We start from the raw sequence: 20,360 nt of genomic DNA, 5'->3' as shown, positions 1-20,360 counted from the left end.
GAACTAGATTTTTTTTTTTTTTTTTTTTTTTTTTTGAGATGGGGTTTTGCTCTGTCGCCCAGGCTGGAGTGCAATGGCGTGATCTCAGCTCACTGCAAGCTCCGCCTCCCGGTTTCACGCCATTCTCCTGTCTCGGCCTCCCCAGTAGCTGGGACTACAGGTGCCGGCCACCACACCCGGCTAATTTTTTGTATTTTTTTTTAGTAGAGACAGGGTTTCACCGTGTTAGCCAGGATGGTCTCGATCTCCTGACCTCGTCATCCGCCCACCTCGGCCTCCCAAAGTGCTGGGATTACAGGTGTGAGCCACCGTGCCCGGCCAGAACTAGATTTTTGAATGTGAAATCATACCTTTGATAAATCAAATATTTATTTTTAAAGCCGAAGTAGCCCATGAATACTCTTTTTTGTGCACAAAACCATTTGTGATGTACCAAAAAAAAAACTTGTTCCATAAATAAATGAGACATATTATAAGTCATTGATGTTCTGTTAACTTCCTGAAAGCAGGCTGTAATCTTTTCCGCTTTTTAAAAATGTATATGCCTCAAGATCAAAATAATACCAGCACTCTTTGGGTATCTGTGGTAGGGCTTTTTGATAACTTATTATTTCAAGATAAAAAACAAATTATCCCATAAGTTTTTAAGAGACTTCAAGTATGGCTTTGGCATCCTTAATTATGATTACCTGAAACAAATTAAGCTAAAGCACGCCCAGTTTAAGCAGCTTTATATCTCTGGTGATCAGTTGAATAGAATGCCAGCAAGACACATCCAAAAGTATTATGAATTCTTAATGGTAGGTGCTCATTGCCAACCAAAGAATGGTTTCCAGATCCTGACTCTACTTCTGCCCTCTATCTTTAGAAGGTGACCAAATGCTAGTCATCTTCTGGTTGGGTTTGCTGCATTTCCTGTGTTGCAGCAAATATCTGCTAGTCTCTGATTTCTTAAAGACACATAAATGTTGTGCTCACTCAGAATCCTTTTGAGCTTGCTGCTGTCATACTGTGATTTCCATCTGGTGGTTTGGATTTGGCTGGTTTTTGTTTACTACAAAGACCATTGTGGCAATAAGGTGAACCGCAGTATTTAATCTTATTATTCTAATTCCTTGTCTACTGCTACCAAATGTACATCATTAACATTTTCTACTTTATATTAAAATAAAGACAAATAATTCCAAAATTAATCAAGTGTGGACATTTTTCTCTCTGCTTATAGTTGGTCTTTTTAAATGATGCCTTTTTTGGTGTTTTTTTTTTTAGTGTCATTCTTCCACTTCCTCAGAATGTGAAGGATTATTTACTCGATGATGGAACTCTGGTGGTTTCAGGAAGGTAAAGTATTTTAGAAAAAAATTTCTTAAACTTTATCATAAAGAAACACATAAAATGAATGAATTAGCTTAGGCACCATTCTTTCCCTTTAGCTCTTTTTCTCTCCTAGCCAAAATGATGTGCTGATCTTTGTCTCATATTCCTTCTCAATGTTCACTTAATATTTTCAACATTAAGTACTTTTCCCTGTAATAATTACAAGTTGTGAAATTGAGCAGTTCCTTTCATCTCTGTCTTTAGAAAACAGTTATGATGACAACTTTGCCTTCAGACGGTAGCAGGGTGGGGGAAGTACACATTAAAATTCTTTGAGATCCTTCAGTTTTGATGATTAAAAATTCATTGTTGCAAACAGGCTTTATCATTTAATTCCTCAACATTTTCTTCCCCACGATTGAACTACTGTGGCCCCCCTTCCACTTTCTAAAAGTTGTTCAGGTAGTTTCCCTATTTATAGAATAAAGGGAAGAAGTTACTGTGTTTCAGTCTTTTGGATGCAAACTTGAAAACGTTGAAGAATCATAGGATTTAGTGAAGTTCTCATTTTTTTCATTCGAGGCTGCTCAGAAGTCACGTTATGAGTGTTCAGCCCTCACCAGCCTTTCTAAAATAGCCTAACAGTAACCCTGTGCCCTGACCTCCCTTCATTTTTCTGCATAACACTTACTTCCACCTGACAATTGTTAATTGTTCCATTAGAATGCAGTTTCACGAAAACAGGGACTTGGCCCATTTGTTCACCCCAGCTCGTGGAACAGTGCCTGATACAGCAGAATTGCTTGATAAACATTTGTTGAATGAAGGAACGATAGAAATACAGTAAGAATTGTGTGTTTTCAGTAACACTAACTGGACCCCATATTTTTGCCTGTTGGGTTTTTAGTGTGGTTTTCTGGATTATATTTCTGTTTTTGGTATTCACAGAGCCTCAATAACCTGAAAATTATTAATGTAGCACCTCATTAACTTTGAATAATTTGAGGCTAAGGAAACAGGGAAAATCAGACAAGTCTCAACTTGAGGATATTTACAGGTATAATTTTTTTTGTTTTGTTTTTCTTTTGAGATGGAGTCTCGCTCTGTCACCCAGGCTGGAGTGCAGTGGTGCGATCTTGGCTCACTGCAAGCTCTGCCTCCTGGGTTCACGCCATTCTCCTGCCTCAGCCTCCCAAGTAGCTGGGACTACAGGCGCCTGCCACCACGCCTGGCTAATTTTTTTTATTTTTAGTAGAGACGGGGTTTTACTGTCTTAGCCAGGATGGTCTTGATCTCCTGACCTCATGATCTGGCCGCCTGGGCCTCCCAAAGTGCTGGGATTACAGGTGTGAGCCACCACACCTGGCCTTTTTTTTTTTTTTTTATTGTAGGGGGGGGCTTGGTTCTTCAGCTTGGAGCGTTGCAGTGAGCTGAGATTGAGCCACTGCAACCTCTGCCTCCCAGATTCAAGTGATTCTTTTCCTGCAGCCCCCCAACTAGCTGGGACAACAGGTGTGCACCACCACACCCAGCTAATTTTTGTATTTTTAGTAGAGATGGGGTTTAACCATGTTGGCCCGGCTGTCTTGAACTCCTGACCTCAGGTGATCCACCTGCTTCAGCCTCCCGAAGTGTTGGGATTACAGGCGTGAGCCACTGTGCCCAGCCAGTTTTTTTATTCGCAAATACATATACCCTATTTGCTTTATAAATGAGCTTATATATAATAAGCTTATGTAAATGAGACTGTAAGTAAAATAGCTTTTAATATTAGAAAATACTTGGTAAATTTCAGTAGTGTAAACATGTTGAAGAGCTCCTATGATGTTTCTCACTGGCCAGATGTTTGCATGACCTCTCTGGCTTAGGCAAGCACTGATGTTAAATACTGTTAAACAGGGCAGGGCGCGGTGGCTCATGCCTGTAGTCCCAGCACTTTGGGAGGCCGAGTTGGGTGGATCACCTGAGGTCAGGAGTTCAAGACCAGCCTGACCAACATGGTGAAACCTCATCTCTACTAAAAACACAAAAATTAGCTGGGCATGGTGGTGGGCACCTCTGATTCCAACTACTCGGGAAGCTGAGGCAGGAGAATTACTTGAACGCAGGAGGTGGAGGTTGCAGTGAGCCGAAATCGTGCCATTGTGCTCCAGCCTGGGCAACAAGAGCTAAACTCCATCTCAAAAAAAAAAAAAATACTGTTAAACAACACAATATGGTGCTTTACGGTAACCCACAAATCACACAGGGACCCTGCCCTTTTGGAGTTGACAGCTCAGCTTCATATTTTGTGAAAGCCAGCATGGCATAGTGCTGTTTCTTTAGTCAGATGGCCTAATTTTAAGTAATATCTTTGCTATTTTCTTTTTTTTTTTTTTTTTTTTTTTTGAGGGGGGCTCTTCCTCTTTTTCTCCCGGGAGGGCAGTGGCGCAATCTCTGCTCACTGCAAGCTCCGCCTCCTGGGTTCACGCCATTCTCCTGCCTCAGCCTCTCCGAGTAGCTGGGACTACAGGCGCCCGCCACCATGCCCGGCTAATTTTTTGTATTTTTAGTAGAGACGGGGTTTCACCATGGTCTCGATCTCCTGACCTCGTGATCCACCTGCCTCGGCCTCCCAAAGTGCTGGGATTACAAGTGTGAGCCACTGCGCCCAGCCATCTTTGCTATTTTCTAGCCCTTCCCTCTGTGCCTCAGTTTCCTTGTCTGAATATGGGGCAAATGACAGTATAGAACTTACTTTATAGGGTCATTGCAAACATACAAAGTGATAATACGTAAAATGTTCAGTCTAATGCCCACTATATTGTATGCTCTTAAGACATGGAACTACTTTTATTATCATTAATCTTAGATGAACATGGCAAACACACAAGAGAATACATAATGAAAATTGGGATAAGTTCTATGCAGAAAATGGGGTGGTCATTGCCCTTAAATTGCTGGGAGAGCTGAGGATCGCGAGGAGGGTCAGGGAATGCTCCGAAGAAGGATCTTTGGAGCCTCCGAGATGTGAAGATTGGAGGAATATAGTTAGTTGAAGGGCGAAGGGAAGAATCTTCCAGGTGGGGGGAACAGCATTAATGAAGGCTCTAGGCCTGAAAGATCTTGACATACAAGAAGCGTGGAAAAGGTCATGTAGCTAGAGTATGGGGAGTGAGAGAAGGGTAAGTGGCATGAGATTCACAGTTGATGACATGGGGGAGGACAGTTAAGATTAGGGGTGTGTGTGGGAGTCATGTTAAAGATGCTGCAATTTATTCTGAGAATGTCAGGAAGGCATTGAAGGGCTCTGAGCAAGAGAATGACTTGATCAGATTTCAGTTTGCAGCTGTGGCAGGTGACTGTGGAAACGGAGGATGGGTTAGGAGGATATTGCATTGGACTGGGTGAGACCTGCTAGTGGCTTGAACTAAGATGGTGACAGTGGGGTGGGGGGAGGAAGTGGGTTTCAGAAGATTGGGAGCTTGCAACTTCAGAACTTGATGACAGGGGTGTGTCAAGAATTCCTCTCAGATTTCTGATAGAACAACTAGATGAATGAAGATGTCGTTTGCTCAGGTTGAGAGAAGCATTGTCTGTTGAGCCTTTTTGAAACCTCACAATCTTGAGAATTTTGAAAGGTTAGTGATTTTAGATTAGGTTACTTTTACAGACAAAAACTTGAAAATTTTAAGTATAATTTAAATGAGATACATTTACCATAAAATGTATAGGTCTTAAGTGTACACCTTGGCGAATTTTGATAAATGGTTACACCTGTTCCACCATCACTCCATTCAAAACGTGGAACATTTTCATTCCCTAGAAAAGTTTCTCTTGTCCCTTTCTTAGTTCAGTTTTGTCAGTTCTAGAATTTCGTGTAAGTGGAATTACATATTATGTATTCTTTTATGTCTATGTAAGTGGGAAAAATGCAAACCGTTTTTCCTCTGCTCTCACACCACAACAATCAACACAGAAGACCTCTGTGACCACATGTGTGGGATTTTCTTCCCACCAAGAAGCAATCAGTTCTGCAGCAGATGCCAGCTAAGGGTCCTCCAGTCCAGTTCAGTTGACGCCGTCTACCTGGAGGAGCATCAGATCCCACAGGTTGAGGGCTCAGTCTCACAAAGACTGCCCCCCACTCTGATGTCAATTGCAAGCCCCAGGTTCCTCCACCTGTGCATCTGACCAGCCAGCTAGAAATGAGTGTCCCCTCCTTGGGTTTGATTCATTTGCTAGACCAGCTCACAAAACTGAGGGAAACATTTACTTAGGTTTACCAGTTTATCATAAAGGATGTTAAGCCCTGGTCTGGTGGCTCATGCCTGTAATCCCAGCACTTTGGGAGCCCAAGGTGGGTGGATCACTTGAGGTCAGGAATTTGAGACCAGCCTGGCCAACATGGCGAAACCACATCTCCTAAAAATACAAAACTTAGCTGGGCATGGTGGTGCACTCCTGTAATCCCAGCTACTCAGGAGGCTGAGGTAGGAGAATCACTTAAACCCAGGAAGTGGAGGTTGCAGTGAGCCGAGATCGCACTATTGCACCCCAGCCTGGGCGACAGAGCGAGACTCTGTCTCAAAAAACCAAACAAACAAAAATAAAGGATATTAATAATGGATACAGATGAAGAGATGCGTAGGGTGAGGTGTGGGGGAAGGGATGCAGATCTTCCATGCCCTCCCTACATGCGCCACCCTCCAGAAGCTCCATGTGTTCAGCTATCCGGAAACTGTCCGGAAGCTCTTCGTACTTCGCAAGAAAGTGGGAGATGGCTATGGAGGTCTGCCACGGACCCTAATTCTTCATGCCTCATCCTCCGTTACTTCCACATACAGTACGTGCCTTTCTCTCCAGACTCTGTAAGGTATAGTCTTGTTTACAGTTACAAGTTAGCACATAGTCTGGGTTCAATAAATATTGGTTGAATGAGTGAATGAACATGCTTATCCTACTTTCTCTCCATGGTAACCTCTACTGAGTTCAGTGAATAGAATAGGCCAAGTATGATGACTAGTTTACCTTGTTTGCTGAGTCAGATCTAATGGTAATGGTTTCTTGGAGTGATATGTAGAGGATTCTGAGGCTGCATCCAGGGTTCAGTGAGAAAGCATGCTTGGTTTGATTCTCATTACCTGCTGTGGGTGTAGGAAAGGAGGCTGGCAACGTGCATTTCTGGTATAGGACAGTGATTCAATTTCACTGAACAGTTATTGCATGCCTAGTATGAGATGGGCACTAAGCTTGATACTAGCATAACAAGATGAGCAGGGCATCCTACCGTAGGAGTCTCGGCTTATTAGCAAATCAAACATAAATAAATCAATAAATGTCTGAGTTGTGTTGCGAAAAATGTTTTTGAATAAAAGCATCAACCAGCTGTGGTGGCTCATGCCTGTAATCTAGCACTTTAGGAGGCGGAGGTAAGAGTATCACTTGAGGCCAGGAGATGGAGACCAGTCCGGCCAACATAGTGGGGCCTCGTCTCTACAAAAAAATAAGAAGTTAGCTGGGCATGTTGGCACACACCTGTAGTCCCAGCCGCTCAGGAGGCTGAGGCACAAGGTTGGCTTGAACCCAGGAATTGGAGGCTGCAGTGAACTATGATCATGCTGCTGCACTCCAGCCTGGGCCGCAGACCTTGTCTCAAAAAAAAAAAAAAAAAGCATCAAGTATTCTGATAAGTAATGTATTTGCGGTTTAATTAATCACTGTGAGCTGGGGTCATCCAGAAAGTCTTTACAGTAAGGTGATACTTGAACTGAGCCCACACATTGGGTCTGACGCAGATGGTACCTCCCTTCCAGTCACTAATCCTCATTGTCTCTTTTTGGTCACGAGTTCTTTCCTGACCTTGTCTCCCTTAAGGCTGAATCGTAAAATGAGTTGAGCATCCCTAATTGGAAAATCTGAAATCTGTCCAGATGGGTACTGAGATAGTGACATTTTTGCTTTCTGAATATTGTATAAAATTATCTTTGGGCCATGTGTATAAGATGTATATGACACTGACACATAAATGATTTTTTTAATTTTTAATTTTTAGTTTTTGTGGGTACATAGTAAGTGTACGTATTTATGGGGAACATGAGATGTTGTGATCCAGGAATGCAGTGTGGCATAAGCACATCGTGGAGAAAGGGGTGTCCATCCCCTCAAGCATTTATCCATTAAGTTGCAAACAATCCAATTACACTCTTTGTTTTTAAATGTACAGTTAAGTTATTATTGACTGTAGTCACTCTATTGTTCTGTCAAATAGTAGGTCTGTGGTTGGGTGCTGTGGCTCATGTCTGTAATCCCAGCACTTTTGGAGGCCCAGGTGGACAGGTCACCTGAGGTCAAGAGTTCAAGACCAGCCTGGCCCAACATGGTGAAACCCCCGTCTCTACTAAAACTACAAAAACTAGCTGGGCGTGGTGGCGGGTGCCTGTAATCTCAGCTACTCAGGAGGCTGAGGCAAGAGAATCACCTGAACCTGGGAGATGTAGGCTGCAGTGAGCCAAGATTGTGCCACTGCACTCCAGCCTGGGTGACAGAGTGAGACTCTATCTCAAAAAAAAAAAAAAAAGGTCTTATTCATTCTTTCTACTTTTGTTGGTACCCATTAACCCCCACCTCCTCACAGTCCCCTACTACCCTTCACAGCCTCTGCTAACCATCTTTCTACTCTATATCCATGAGTTCAATTAGTTTTTAGATTCCACAGATAAGTGAAAACTTGATGTTTGTCTTCCTGTGCCTGGCTTACTTCACTTAACATAATGATCTCCAGTTTCATCCATTTTGTTGCAAACGACTGGATCTCATTCTTTTTTAATGACTGAATAGTACTCCTTTGTGTATATGTACCACATTTTCTCTATCCATCATCAGTTGATGAACACTTAGGTGGCTTCCAAATCTTAGCTTTTGTAAACAGGGCTGCAACAAACAGGAGTTTACGTTTAGACTTGGGTCCCATCCCTAAGATATCGCATATATACGCAAATACTCCAAACTCCAAAACACTTTTGACCCCAAGCATTTCAGATGTAGGATCCTCAGCCAGTAGATGCCAATTATAAAATACATTAGGCATATTCATATTCTGATTCTTCACAGTTCTGTGAAGTAGTTGCTATTTTCCCAATTTTATAGATGGCATATTGATGCAAAGTTCTGGGCTGACAGTGGCAGAACTGAGATATTTAAACTGTGTCTGCCTGCTTCCAGAGCCACTGCTCTGGTGTGCCAGCTCTGTGTAAGTTGTAATATAGAAAATATAGCATCCTAAATATTAGCACCATACTTTATCTATTTAGTTCTCTGCGTGCAAAGGGTTACCTTAGAAAGCCAAGTCTAATAAACTTGCACTTTTTTTTTTTTTTTTTTTTTTTTTGAGAGAGAGTCTCACTGTGTCACCTAGGCTGGAGTGCAGGGGCGCGATCTTGGCCCACTGCAACCTCTGCATACCGGGTTCAAGCAATCCCCTTGCCTCAGCCTCCCGAGTAGCTGGGACTACAGGTGCCTGTGACCATGCCCAGCTAATTTTTTTTTATATTTTTAATAGAGATGGGGTTTCACTATTTTGGCCAGGCTAGTCTTGAACTCCTGACCTCGTGATCCACCCGCCTTGGCCTTCCAACGTGCTGGGATTACAGGCATGAGCCACCGTGCCTGGCCAAACTTGCATATTTTTATATATTGTCACCTTTTACAGTGAATACAATTTGTCATACTTTAGGCACTGCAGTAACTTCTGAAGAACTATATGAATACCTTGATAACAAGTATGTTTTTTAAAATGTATGTTGTTATACTAACAAAAATGGTACGTGATTTTTAGAGTGGTAGAATATATTTTCATATTTCATCTTATATTGTATGATTAGGTAAACCATGTTAAAGATAATGTTGCATTTTAAAATATTATGTGGCATATAAAGAGAGATGTAAGAGAGAAAGGCTGTGCCCTTGGGCAGGGATTCATACGCTGACAGTGTGTTAGTATTTCCACTATAGAACAGTTCTTAGCTTTGACTGGTTCTTAGCTTTATGAATCTGGAAAAGCAAGAATTACAAAGAGTTGATTAAAACTTGGGGAAGGCCAGGTGCGGTGGCTCACGCCTGTAATCCCAGCACTTTGGGAGGCGGAGGCAGTTGGATTATCTGAGGTCAGGAGTTTGAGACCAGACTGACCAACATGGCGAAACCCTGTCTCTAGTAAAAATACAAAAATTATCCGGGCATGAGGCCAGGCGCGGTGGCTTATGCCTGTAATCCCAACGCTTTGGGAGGCCAAGGGGGGCGGATCACAAGGTCAAGAGATCGAGACCATCCTGGCCAACACGGTGAAACCCCATCTCTACTAAAAATACAAAAAAATTAGCCGGGCGTGGTGGCGGGTGCCTGGAGTCCCAGCTACTCGGGAGACTGAGGCAGGAGAATGGCGTGAACCTGGGAGGCGGAGCTTGCAGTGAGCCGAAATCATGCCACTGCACTCCAGCCTGGGCGACAGAGTGAGACTCCATCTCAAAAAAAAAAAAAAAGGTTGGAAGCATTATTGTATCCATTTTTGCCCATTTAAGGTATTTTTTTCTCCATTTATTGTGTTAAGTACTTGGTGAGCCCTTTCATTCTAAAGACTTTAATTTCCTGTTTTAGGATATTAAAAAAGAATCTTTGATAATTTCCTCTAATTTCTTGCTTCTCTTTCTAGATCTCCTGTTATTTTGGTGTTTGATCTTTTGGCTTAATTCTCTGAATTTTATTATTTCTAATCTATTTTCTCTTTCCTTGTCTTTTTTGTTCTACTTTCTAGGTGATTATTTTTCCATTCTATTGAATTTTAAAATTTCAACTATCATGTTTTCAGTGTCTACAAGTTCCTCTGTTCCTTTTTTATAACCTCCTGTTATTCCTTAATGGATGTGACATCTTTTATATTCGAGGATATTAATGATTTTTAAAATTATCTTTCATCTGGTCCCTTTATTGTCTTTTTTTCTTCCATTTTCTTCTTTTTTCTTCCCTTTTTCTCTCCTTTTTGAAAACATTTTTCATCTTGGAGTTTTTCTTCTGTTTTCTAATCATTGTAGGCCTTCCTTCATATTTAAGAGTGAGGAGGACACACACAGATATTTGCAGACTTTGTGTACCTGGGTGGAGCTTGATGCCTGAGGATGCCAGCAGGCAGCAAACATTGATGGAAGATTCCCAGATAATGGTGTGTCCTCTGGGGTTGCTCAGTTTCTGCCTGGAAGAATCCTTTAATCTGTCTGTGTTGTGGGAGCAGGGTAGGAGGAAGGGGACTAGGGGTCGCAGTGTTCAGTTTGACTTTCACATAACTTGTCATCATAGTCCAGGTCCAGCATTTCACCCCCATATTCATCTGGGCCGTTATATACCTCAACCCTCTTGAGTTCATTTTTTCCAGAGAATAAATCTGCTTACCAAAGGGGCTGAGGAGAATTAGTTGCTAGGATGTGCAAGGTGAGGAGATGGATGTGTCTCACTGCTCCCTGGATGGACTTTAGAGCTTCAGTTCCATGTTCCAGGATAACTCTAAGTTCTAACCTGTTGCCCCTTGACTTATCCCTCCCCTTGACTTTCTGTTTTCCAAACTTTTGTTGCCATCTTTCTTCTATGGTTGATTCCTTTTCACTCAGTATTGTCCTTGGGATCTTTTTTTTTTAGTAGAGTTTCCAGAGGGAACATAGAGATAAAAGCACATGTTTAACCAGAATCTTCCTTTTCCTTTTCTTTCTTTTGTCTTTGCATAGCTGCTATGCTTGTTCTTATGATTATTTTTCTCAATGATATGAGTTATTCCTAGGCTGGTTATTTGTAGTTGTGTGTTGAGGAGGGGCCAGAGTGGTGTTCTGAGTCTTCCGTCTGAGTTCTTTCAGCCTCTGATTCCCTTTAGGCGATGAAGATGAGCTGCAGGGTGGCCTTTTTCAGCCCTTGTGTTGCAGGTGATCAGTGACTATCTGGGGCCAGTGGTGTGGGTGGTAAGAAGAATTTACCATGACAGTTGGAGGCAGAGAAAGGCAAATTTATTAGAGAAAGTGTGAAAATATGTTGCAAGGGTACAATGGGCAGGTCAGCAAGAAAGGAGCTGACTGCAGGGAGACAAAGGCTTGCTGGGGATTTTGTAAGATGATACTTGTGCTGTGTCCTGAAGAGGACTTTGTGCAGTACTGATAACGCCAACGTTGCAGTGAGCTCACTTGCATTTTTCTGTCAATTGAGGGTGAGGTGATAGCTGGGCATGGAAAGATAGTGAGTTACTTGCGCAGGAGGGCTGTGTGTCCTGGACCATGAAGAAAGGCAGACTTATAGCTTATCTGCCTTGTCTTTTTGTTTTCCCCTCCTCCCGCCAGTCCAACCCCTTTTCCCTAATGAGGACTGCACACCTTGCTTTGCTTCTGTCTTCTTCAAAGACATTATGCCTGTTTATTTTCCCCTCTCTCCCTCACCCTTTGCTGTGGTTCAGTCTAGATACAGAATGAATTTCTGACACCAGCCCACACACCCTGTTTTCACTGTGCAAAGAAAAGATTCTTGGTTTTGCCCCTACAGTAGTTCCATCATCTGTATAGACAGCTCTTCAGACATTTGCTTCTGGTGTCTTCCTTTATCCTATTCCATCTTTCCTTTCTTGAGAGAACTTTCTCATATACTGAGGTTCAGAGTCTAGATGATTCTCAGTATTATCAGAGATGGAGTTTTTTTCTCTTTCTCTTGTTTTTAATGATATCTGAGAACAGGACAGAAAGATTTTATTCTGTCATCTCTTCATGCAACCGTACTCTCATTTATTTATTTCTTCTTTTTTTGAGATGGGGTCTCACTCTCTTGCCCAGGCTGTAGTGCAGCGGTGTGATCATAGGTCACTGCAGCCTCAAACTCTTGGGCTCAAGGGATCCTTCTGTGTCAGCTTCCTGAATAGCTGTGACCACAGGTGTTCTCCTCCACACCTGGCTAATTTTTAATTTTTTTGTAAAGACAGAGTCTCTGTGTTACCCAGGCTGGTCTCAAACTCCTGGGCTCAAGCAATCCTCCCATCTCAGTCTCTCAAAGTGCTGGAATTACAGGTGTGAGCCACCATGACTGGCCTTGTTCTCCAATTTTAAGGCTTTTATTTTTTTATTTTTTATTTTTCAGACAGTGTTTTACATTGTCACCCAGGCTGGAGTGCAGTGGCAGGATCTTAACTCACTGCAGCCTTGACCTCCCATGTTCAAGTGATCAATCCTCCCACCTCAGCCCCCTAAATAGCTGGGACTACAGGCGCATGCCTCCTCGCCCAGCTAATTTGTGTATTTTTTGTAGAGACAGGGTTTTGCCATGTAGCCCAGGCTGATCTCTACCTCCTGAGCTCAAGCCATCCACTCACCTCAGCCTGCCAAAGTGCTAGGATTATAGGTGTGAGCCACCACACCTAGCCTAATTTTAAGGCTATTTTAAAACATATACTCAGTACCCCTGGAATTAGGACCACACAGTGACCAAGTCCTTTTCTTTCTTGATGTTTGTTTGTGTTTTTTTAGGGACGATCCACCAACACATTCTCAGCCAGACAGTGATGATGAAGCAGAAGAAATACAGGTTGGTGCCAAATAAAATAATCTGTTCTGTAGACTGTTGTAATTTAAATGATCTCTGAGATGGTTCTGACTTGTAGATATTATCTTACATCTGATAAAATGAGAAATTACATGAGAATCTTACTTTGACATATATTTACATATATTTTCACATATACTCTGTGTTCCTGAAAAGATGTCTCCTGTTTGATTTATAATTTTTAGATGGAGCACTGCTTTTTGAAGCCCAATGCGGTATTTAAATTTAATGGGTTTTTTTTCCTCTTTTTCATGCAGTGGTCTGATGATGAGAACACAGCCACGCTTACGGTAAGAGCACAGCAGACTCAGCGTGGGGACAGCCTCACACTGTCACACAAGGGTTAGCGTCAAGGTTTAAGTGCGTACCTCTCTAAATTCCTAGTCACCATTTCATATATTATTTTTCCTGTGGGCTGTCGTTTTTATTTTGAAAAATAACTTGAAGCATCATTTAGCAGGCAAACATGATTTGCCCTTTTTCCCTTTGATTGCAAAGGAAATATTTCGAGTGCATAGTTGCCGCCTTGACTTACTTCTGTTAAGCTCTGATGCTGTGCAAGAAGGAATTACGCCTAACATTAAACTTTAAGATTCCTGAATCTCTGGAACATAAAGTGAAAATCTGTATTTCCTTATTCAAGTATATTTATTTATTAGTTAGTTGTTTTGTGTATTTATTTTTGAGACAGATTCTTGCTCTGTCACCCAGGCTGGAGTGCAGTGGTGTGATCTTGGCTCACTGCAACCTCCGCCTCCCAAGGTTCAAGCTATTCTCCTGCCTCAGCCTCCTGAGTAGCTGGGATTACAGGCACCTGACACCATGCCTGGCTAATTTTTGTATTTTTAGTAGTGACAGGGTTTCACCATGTTAGCCAGGGTGGTCTCGAACTCCTGACCTCATGTGATATGCCCGCCTCGGCCTCCCAAAGTGCTGGGATTACAGTTGTGAGCCACCGCGCCTGGCCTCAAGTGTATTTAAATGGCATAAAAATTACTGTTTCTTTCAAGCGAGAGTAGAGAGGTATGTGACTTTTACCAGTGTTTTACATAAAAATGTAGAAGTTATCAAGCATATTACAGTGTTTCAGAATAAGAGTGCTGTTGTGAAAGTTAACCTAAAATTTTTTAAATGAAGATATTTTTAAAGGAGTGAGTGAAGCAAATGATCTATTTCTAAAAATAGGTGAATGAAACTCCTCATACCTTGAGTTGAAAGGGGAACGTTTTTAGTGAAACTCCTTACAAGTAAATGTAAAGGCAGAAATAGAGAAAACTAGCTTTGTGGGGGGGTTTGTTCTAATCCAGCTCTAAATAAGAAGATACTTGTTTATTTTAATGAACAAGATATGATTGCCAGGGTAGAAGGAAAAAAAAAAGGAGTGGAGCTGCTCAAAACTGACATATTTCTTTAGGTGTAAAAAGGGAAGCCTGCCAGCAGGTACCTAAGTGGAAAGTTTACGTGTTTCATTTACTCCAGATGCCACTCAGATCACTCTCCTTTTATGAAAATTCCATTCAGTGTCATGTAAATGTTACTTATCTGCCATACTCAGGGCACTAAACTGGATTCCGTGAGATGAACAAAGATGAATGTGATTTTTAACTTGACCAAGGTTCAGATTTTGAGTTTTGCTTGTTTTAAAACTTGTCTGGAAATAGCAGTGTTTAAATACAGTTTGCCACGTCATTTATTTTTCATTCTCTCCGTGGCTTTGGGGGATACCATATATCTAAGACTCTTCCTGCAAGTGGAAGGGCTTCTAGCTCTTCAAGTAGGGATGTTACTTCTGACAACTGGAGTATTGCTACAGGTGATACTCCACCTGTCTCTTTTCTCTTGATGAATACTGGTTTTATGTCGGTGTACAGAGAACCATTCATTCCTTCCTCACATCCTCAGAAGCCTAGTAACGTATCATTTCAGCTTTGCAGGCTTTGATTGTCTGGAAAATGCCATTTAAGCAGCTGATTATTTTATTTCTCTTTTTGGTAAATGTACTTGATCACTGATTTTATTTAGCTGGGTTCAGAAATTCCGATAGTAATTTGTATTCTAAATTCTGTTTTTAACACCCTAAACTATAACCTTGAGATTTTGATCTTGTTTTCCATATATACTGTGATGATATTGACGTGCCCAATGATTTCTTCTCTCTCTGTAGGCACCAGAATTTCCTGAGTTTGCCACTAAAGTCCAGGAAGCTATCAATTCCCTCGGGGGCAGTGTCTTTCCTAAGCTTAACTGGAGTGCCCCAAGGGTAGGAGCACATAAGTAATTCTCTTACTGTTTGAATATTCTTTGTTTTGCTATTTATTTCATTTCATATCCCTACAGAGGGTCTAATTATATTCCTAATTCTAGGAAAAATGATGTGGAATTTATTATTAATTTCCCTCTACTGTTTTACTTTCCGGATTTTGCTATACACTTGCCTGGGTCTGTGAAATACTATATATTCTGCCAAAAGGTAGTTTCCACCTCTTGTGTTGCTGATTGTTTTCGAATTCTGAGGAAATTCATACTCTGCCCTTTTCAAAACTTCAGCTGTTCAGTTTAACAGAGAAATTTTTCTTTGTTGAAAAGTAATAAAAATAAAAGTGTCATAGGCTATAGAAATAGAGTGATTGGAGAAGTCAACTGATCTTTTCTTAAATTGTGTCTTATTATTTTAATACTGCATTGACAAGATTTTTATAAAAGTTAAGGCCTGTGGAAAAATCCGTTAGTTGTTTTAATCCAATAGAGAACACTTTTATATCAGCAAAGCTTATTTAAAGAATCAGAGACCTATTTGTAATTTCAAAAGTTATCTCATGCCTTTTTTATTCTAAAATGAATGATAATTTGTAATCTTTTTTACTTTTATTATTTTTCTTTTTTGTTTTTACTTCTAAAAATTAATTATAGTCTACATGTACAGAATTTAAAATTTCAAATAAATTTGGAAGCTTGCCATGAAAATCAGCAGGTCTTGACACCTGTTTTACTTCGCCATTTCCTACTCCCCAGAGGTAGCTGTTTTCAGATATTTTAGTACTTTTCTTCCATGTAGTGTGGATAACTGGATAGTGGTTTGCAACTGTTAGTTTTCTCAAAATTCTGTTATATCCTGTGTCTGATCTGTCTGTGGGAGAGGTGTATTTTTTAAATGACTTAATTATTCTGTAATTTTTAGGCATGTTCCACTGAGCTTTGTGCCTACTTTGCATTTGCCGTCCCATCTTTTGTTCTTATGTATGAGACATTCACCACTTGAAGTTGTAGTGGTTCAGAATAGCTCACCTCCTTCTCTTTCAGATTTGATAGACGTAGGGTATAACTGCTCCAGCCGCCAAAGTTCAGGTGTTTGGCTGCCACTCCCCAGAAATGGGAAGGGTGGAAATTGATCTCTCTTTTCTTGGAGAGTAGCTGGTCAGGCTATTTCTTTACCACCTTAATCTTGTAGCCAAAATGTCAGTGTTTCTGATACTTCATTTTCTTCTCTTCTGTTATCAGTAAGAAAAACATTGTGAAGTACTTAGGCCTGGGCTGAAATGTGAGGACCCTGACATCTCAGTGTTCATAACCGAGTGTCTGAAATGCAGTGGTGACGCTCTTTGTTGTTAAGCATAATTTAACATTTGACAGTACTGCTAAAATTTACTTGACTTCCTTCTTTAAACCCTTGAGGTGGTATGCATTATTGATTTTGTTATAGGTCTGAGCATTCATAGCAGCCAACATGGAATATGGACTAAATAGCATGTGCTTCATTCTTTAGGATGCGTATTGGATAGCAATGAATAGTTCTCTGAAATGTAAAACCCTCAGTGACATCTTTCTACTTTTCAAGAGTTCTGATTTCATCACTCGTGACTTCACTCAGCCGTAAGTATCTCTTATTCTCTCATGTCAATAGTTTCAGTATTTGCGCAAATTTCTCTATAGATGAAATTCCATTACTTATAGTACTATTATAAATCATAGCGCCATATAACAAAGCTATTTCATATTGCCAAAATGACCTGTTAAAGCAAATCTTTCTTTTCCCTTTATAGAAAATGGTATATAATGAATATCTGAAAATGTTAAGGACTTTCTGTATCTCTGCCCATTAAACATTTCAGTAATTTTTTTCCTATTATAAAACTGATAAATATTTATCATAGAAAAGCAAAATTAGGGATTACAGCTAAATAAAAACAGGAAATATAAAAGCACTCATGGCCAGGAGTGGTGGCTCACGCCTATAATTCCAACACTTTGGGAGGCCAAGACAGGTGGATCACCTGAGGTCAAGAGTTCAAGACCAGCCTGGCCAATATAGTGAATCCCTGTTTCTACTAAAAATACAAAAAATTAGCTGGGCGTGGTGGCACGCGCCTGTAGTCTCAGCTACTCGGGAGGCTGAGGCAGGAGAATTGCTTGAACCCAGGAGGTGGAGTTTGCAGTGAGCCGAGATCGCATGCCACTGTACTGTATAGCCTGGGCAACAGAGCAAGACTCCATCTCAAAACAAACAAAAACATAAAAGCACTCATGATCTTGCCACAATTGGTTCTTATACTTCTAGAATTCTATCTATAAATAAATATAATATAAATATATCTATCTCTACATATATACAGATTTTTTTTAATGGGATCCTGCAGTTTGTATTTCTTTTTTTTTTTTTTTTTTTGAGACAGGTTCTCACTCTTTTCGCCAGGCTGGAGTGCAGTGGCGCAATCTCAGCTCAGTGCAACCTCTGGGTTTAAGCGATTCCCCTGCCTCAGCCTCCCAAGTAGCTGGGACTACAGGCATGCACCACCATACCCGGCTAATTTTTTATATTTTTAGTAGAAGCAGGGTTTCACCATATTGGCCAGGCTGGTCTCGAGCTCCTGACCTCGTGATCTGCCTGCCTCGGCCTCCCAACATGTTAGGATTATAGGTGTGAGCCACCACGCCCAGCCTATAGTTTATATTTCTTAGTAGGCTGCTTTTGCACTTACCAATGTGACATCATTGCATGTCTAAATTCATTATTTTCCATTCCCTTAATGCTGCGCCTCTGGAGAGCTGTAGCATAACATATTTGACCTACCTTCTGTTCTTCCAGAGCTGCAGTGAATATCCTGGAGCTAATTCTTTGTGCACTCCCCTAATTTTTTCCTTAGGATAAGTTTCTAGAAGTAGAGTTGCTGTATTTCTTTCCTTTTGCCCGTCACTCTGTAGCTAAAGAATTTGACAGTGCAGTCAGCGTTGTAGGCGGATGGAATACCTGCCCTGCTGAGCCGCAGGTGCTCCCTTTATGCTTCTTTTGTTGTCTTCAAATAGCAGCTATTTTTCTAGGTTTCTCTTCCTGTCGCATCTTAAACAGACCAGTTATCTCAGGTAAACTCATCTTTAAATGAGTCTTTAAAATAAAGCATATCCCAGAACCTAGAAGCAGGAGCATGAGAGTGAAAATCTTGTATAGGCATGCCACTTCTGCCCTGTCCAGTTGAGTTTGTCCTGCCAGTTCATTCCATGTAAGACTCAAATCCTTTTTTTGAAGTAGATCCTGGCATGGATAACTAAGTTCACTACATGATGGTCGTGCATCAACTCTGGCGTCTGAGCTCTGCAGCTTGGACATAAGGTTTTAGTATTATATTAATTAAAGAAGGGGAAGTTAAGTAACCAGTGAGGGTGGTTGTGTTACATCATATTACATGTTTATTGTATAAGGATTTTACCTGTATTGGTATTTCTAGTTTTATAGAAAAAAGTGTGTGTGTGTGTCTGTGTCAGTGTCTGTGTGTGTGTGTTTAATAGAGATGGGGTCTCACTGTGTAGCCCAAGCTGGTCTCAAACTCCTGGTCTCAAATGATCCTTCTGAGTCTGAGCAAGTATTGTTTTGACGTGTAATTGTCAGCCCTCTGGTTGTGTTGGCACAGGTGTTGGTAGACTGTTTTAGTAACCAGTAGTATTTTCATTCTAGGAGATACTCTCTGAAAAACAGAACAAAGTTGTGCCTCTTTTTTCCATTGTAAAGCTTTTTGACATGTAATGCTTTAAGAGGTCTTAAAATATGTTACACTGAAAATACTGTCTACTTGATAATTCAACTGATAAGTGTTTTTTTTTAGACGGAGTCTCACTCTGTCGCCCATGCTGGAGTGCAGTGGTGCAATCTTGGCTCACTGCAACCTCCGCCTCCCGGGTTGAAGCAATTCTGCCTCACCCTCCCGAGTAGCTGGGATTACAGGCGCATGGCTACCACGTCCGGCTAATTTTTTTTGTATTTTTAGTAGAGACGGGGTTTCACGGCGTTAGCCAGGATGGTCTCCGTCTCCTCACCTCGTGATCTGCCTGCCTAGGCTTCCCAAAGTGCTGGAATTACAGGCGTGAGCCACCGCGCCCGGCCATGCCCAGCTAATTTTTGTATTTTTAGTAGAGAAGCAGTTTCACCTTGTTGGTCAGGCTGGTCTTGAACTACTGATCTTGTGATCCGCCCGCCTAGGCTTCCCAAAGTGCTGGAATTACAGGCGTGAGCCACCGCACCCGGCCATGCCCAGCTAATTTTTGTATTTTTAGTAGAGACGCAGTTTCACCCTGTTGGTCAGGCTGGTCTTGAACTCCTGATCTCGTGATCTGCCCGCCTTGGCTTCCTAAAGTGCTGGGATTACAGGCGTGAGCCACTGCACCTGGCCCTTATAAGGATTTTTTATATGCCTTTAGTGTCAGTTGCAGGGAGAGTGGGAAGACACTTTTGCCTTTCCAGAACTAACTATAAATTGCTTTTAATTCTGAGACTGATGTTTTTTTAAATCAGCTTTGCAATTTAATGATCAGCTGCCTCCTCTTAAGCTATGTCTTGCTTTTTATCTTCATTTAACTGATGTTCCAGTGGATGGTATGAATAATAGTCTGTTGTTTTGCATTTTGTACTTTGTGACTTTGCATGGCAAGGAAGTTAAATCAGCAAGTGAGTTTGAGGTCTTGGATTTACAGTGTTTACCCACAGAATGCCATCCTTCTGCTATTATAAATAATTGGGAATTGGCAGGAGCAAATGCCAAGCACTGGGCTTTCAGCCTTTTAGCTGGGCATCACTAACGTGTCACTTTGTCTAGAAATAACTGTTGGTAGTTGCTTAGCAATTAATAAATCAGTTGCATAACAGGAAGTGTTGCCATCACATAAAAATTCCTTATTGATAGAACTCAGTAAAGATGAATGTCACAAAGGCCTTGAAGAGCTCTTAAAAGATTAAATGCCGGGCACGGTTGCTCACGCTTGTAATCCCAGCACTTTGGGAGGCCAAGGTGGGCAGATCACGAGGTCAGGAGATCGAGACCATCCTGGCTAACATGGTGAAACCCTGTCTCTACTAAAAATACAAAAAATTAGCCCGGCGTGGTGGCGGGTGCCTGCAGTCCCAGCTACGCAGGAGGCTGAGGCAGGAGAATGGCGTGAACCCAGGAGGCGGAGCTTGC

The 20,360-nt window shown here is 41.4% G+C and overlaps 1 protein-coding gene across 1 annotated transcript in view; it reads left to right on the top strand.

The window, feature by feature from the left end:
- CDC123 (cell division cycle 123) overlaps nt 1-20,360 on the top strand; it is a 49,183-nt gene that overhangs the window by 1,803 nt on the left and 27,020 nt on the right. The window contains exons 3-7 of the mRNA XM_058431900.1: nt 1,270-1,341; nt 12,840-12,897; nt 13,173-13,205; nt 15,080-15,175; nt 16,679-16,785. Of these exons, the coding sequence (XP_058287883.1) occupies nt 1,270-1,341; nt 12,840-12,897; nt 13,173-13,205; nt 15,080-15,175; nt 16,679-16,785 (366 nt within the window). The remainder of the gene's footprint in view (nt 1-1,269; nt 1,342-12,839; nt 12,898-13,172; nt 13,206-15,079; nt 15,176-16,678; nt 16,786-20,360) is intronic.

The sequence above is a fragment of the Hylobates moloch genome, unplaced genomic scaffold, assembly GCF_009828535.3.
Source record: "Hylobates moloch isolate HMO894 unplaced genomic scaffold, HMol_V3 SCAFFOLD_2, whole genome shotgun sequence".
Lineage (NCBI taxonomy): Eukaryota > Metazoa > Chordata > Mammalia > Primates > Hylobatidae > Hylobates > Hylobates moloch.
Note: the sequence above shows the minus strand (reverse complement) of the source record. Positions and strands in the feature narration are given on the sequence as shown.